This window comes from Limulus polyphemus, unplaced genomic scaffold, assembly GCF_000517525.1.
Source record: "Limulus polyphemus unplaced genomic scaffold, Limulus_polyphemus-2.1.2 Scaffold3760, whole genome shotgun sequence".
Lineage (NCBI taxonomy): Eukaryota > Metazoa > Arthropoda > Merostomata > Xiphosura > Limulidae > Limulus > Limulus polyphemus.
This window is the reverse complement of record NW_013669370.1, coordinates 79,253-81,294: the sequence shown is the minus strand read 5'-3', so window position 1 is coordinate 81,294 and position 2,042 is coordinate 79,253. Positions and strand designations below refer to the sequence as shown.

Genomic DNA, 2,042 nt, shown 5'->3' with positions numbered 1-2,042 from the left:
GTCAAAATTCGTATTAAAACATCGAAGATGTTTAAAAAGGGCGTAATGAGGACTTTTAACTGTTGTTTTCAGATATTTCTTGACACCAATGAAAGTTGTGATGAGTAAAATAATTGCCAATGTGAATCCTAATTGTAGGAAGAAATAATCTTAAGGAAATCCAGAAAACTATAGGCCTATTAGTATGACTTTTTTTTATCAACAAGGTTTTCAAATATATTGTTGAAATAAGTTAGAAGAGCATTTGATCATGAAAAGTTAGTATTTATTAACGATTCTCAGCATGGCTTTGGGAAATAATTTCTTACCAAACCATTTGGAGCTTTATGATAGGGCTTCCACCTTTCTAAGTGACGGCATCCCGGTTAATGTTGTATACATTGACAATCAAAAAGCTTCTGTTAGAGAACCTCAAAAGGGATTAATTGGTAAATTGAATGCTCATGGGTTTGATGGAGAAGTCAAGGAATGGAATAAAAATCGGTTTTGTTTTAAAAAGAGGGAGTGATGATATGATCATATTAAATATCAGTATATTCTACTATTCATAACTAGTATATAATATATCTTTACTTAGATATATTCAGTTAGATCTTTCTAAATTTTCATGCAGATTTTCTGTATTAGTTACAACAATCTTTTACGCTGGATGTGAAAAGTCATACACTTGCACTAATCCCCAAACTTAGGTGAAGGTTACATACAATAATAATTGTTCCGTAGGCTTATACTTGCTTGACCATATCTTTGTGTCATATACTCATGAAGCAGAGTTTGAATTGGAGAATCAAAAACGGCCCAGTGAAGTTATTTTTATTGACCTTTCACTGAGATCATGGGAGAAGGATTTCTGAAAAAAACTCTATGGGGTGCTTGCTCTTGATGCTGTACAGTGTATAAGACCCAGTAGTATTATTCATAGAGTTAAAACATTAAATAAAAATACCTTACGCAAAATTTTTAATCTATAATTAATATTTATTACATACACCTATATGATCATAAAATAACATAAACTAAAATTTACATAAAAAAATAATTTTATAAGAGTAATGTAATATCCTGTTTGTCGCTAATCCATGTCATAAGTCTTTACTGGGAAATTCGGCATTCAGTCAAGCCCGATTTAAATAGTGTTTAAGAAATTCAAATTTTTTCAATGGATTGACAGCCCACAGAGAATTTTTCCGGTATTCTAACTCACCCCTAATCCTATATTCGATAGTGAATATAGAGGTCGGACAGTTAAATGAAGATTTTCTCGTGTGTTCAAAGACTCTATTGACTTGTTCACTTGTGTTGTTCACAGTTTTCGAGAAGTTGGGTTTCAATACTAAAATATGTAAGGTCATTTAAAGGGTATGGAAGTTTTGAAAATACTCGTATCTTTTGTGAGGCGAACATTAAAGTTTTGTATAAAAAGAAAAAAAAGAAAGGTTTGGCTGTTATTATTAACAAAACGTTAAAGCTCTCTACTGGGTGTTAAACTTTAGGGTGTGAAGAGCAAATTGGCTTCTTAACCCTATTTCTTTATTGAATTTAAGAAGAGAATAAAGTTATTGTAACCCTTTATAAATCCGGTTTGATTTGGTTTGTTATGAATTTCGCGCAAAGCTACACGAGGGCTATCTGCGCTAGCCGTCCCTAATTTAGCAGTCTAAGACTATAGGGAAGACAGCTAGTCATAACCACCCACCACCAACTCTTTGGCTACTCTTTTACCAACGAATAGTGGGATTGACCGTCACATTATAACGCCCCCACGGCTGAAAGGGAGAACACGTTCGGTGTGATGGGGATTCGAACACGCGACCTGCAGATTGCGAGTCGAGCGCCCTTACCACCTGGCCATGACGGGCCTAGAAATCTGGTAAGATCTCATTTGGAATGTTGTGTGTAATTTTGATAATAGAAAGAGTGTAAAATATAGACAAGTAAAACGAATCATTGTTTTTGGGCCAGGTGTAGTTAGTGGTTGCATATGGGACTGTGGATTGAAGGATCCAGAACTCAAGACGTGATGATGCTAAAAAAGCACTTTC

The 2,042-nt window shown here is 34.4% G+C and overlaps 1 protein-coding gene across 1 annotated transcript in view; it reads left to right on the top strand.

Moving 5' to 3' along the window:
• The first annotated feature begins 283 nt into the window (after positions 1-283).
• The window catches only part of LOC106469989 (ectonucleotide pyrophosphatase/phosphodiesterase family member 6-like), a 34,972-nt gene continuing 33,213 nt past the window's right edge, over positions 284-2,042 (top strand). Inside the window, exon 1 of the mRNA XM_022398547.1 lies at positions 284-428. Within this exon, the coding sequence (XP_022254255.1) occupies positions 284-428 (145 nt within the window). The remainder of the gene's footprint in view (positions 429-2,042) is intronic.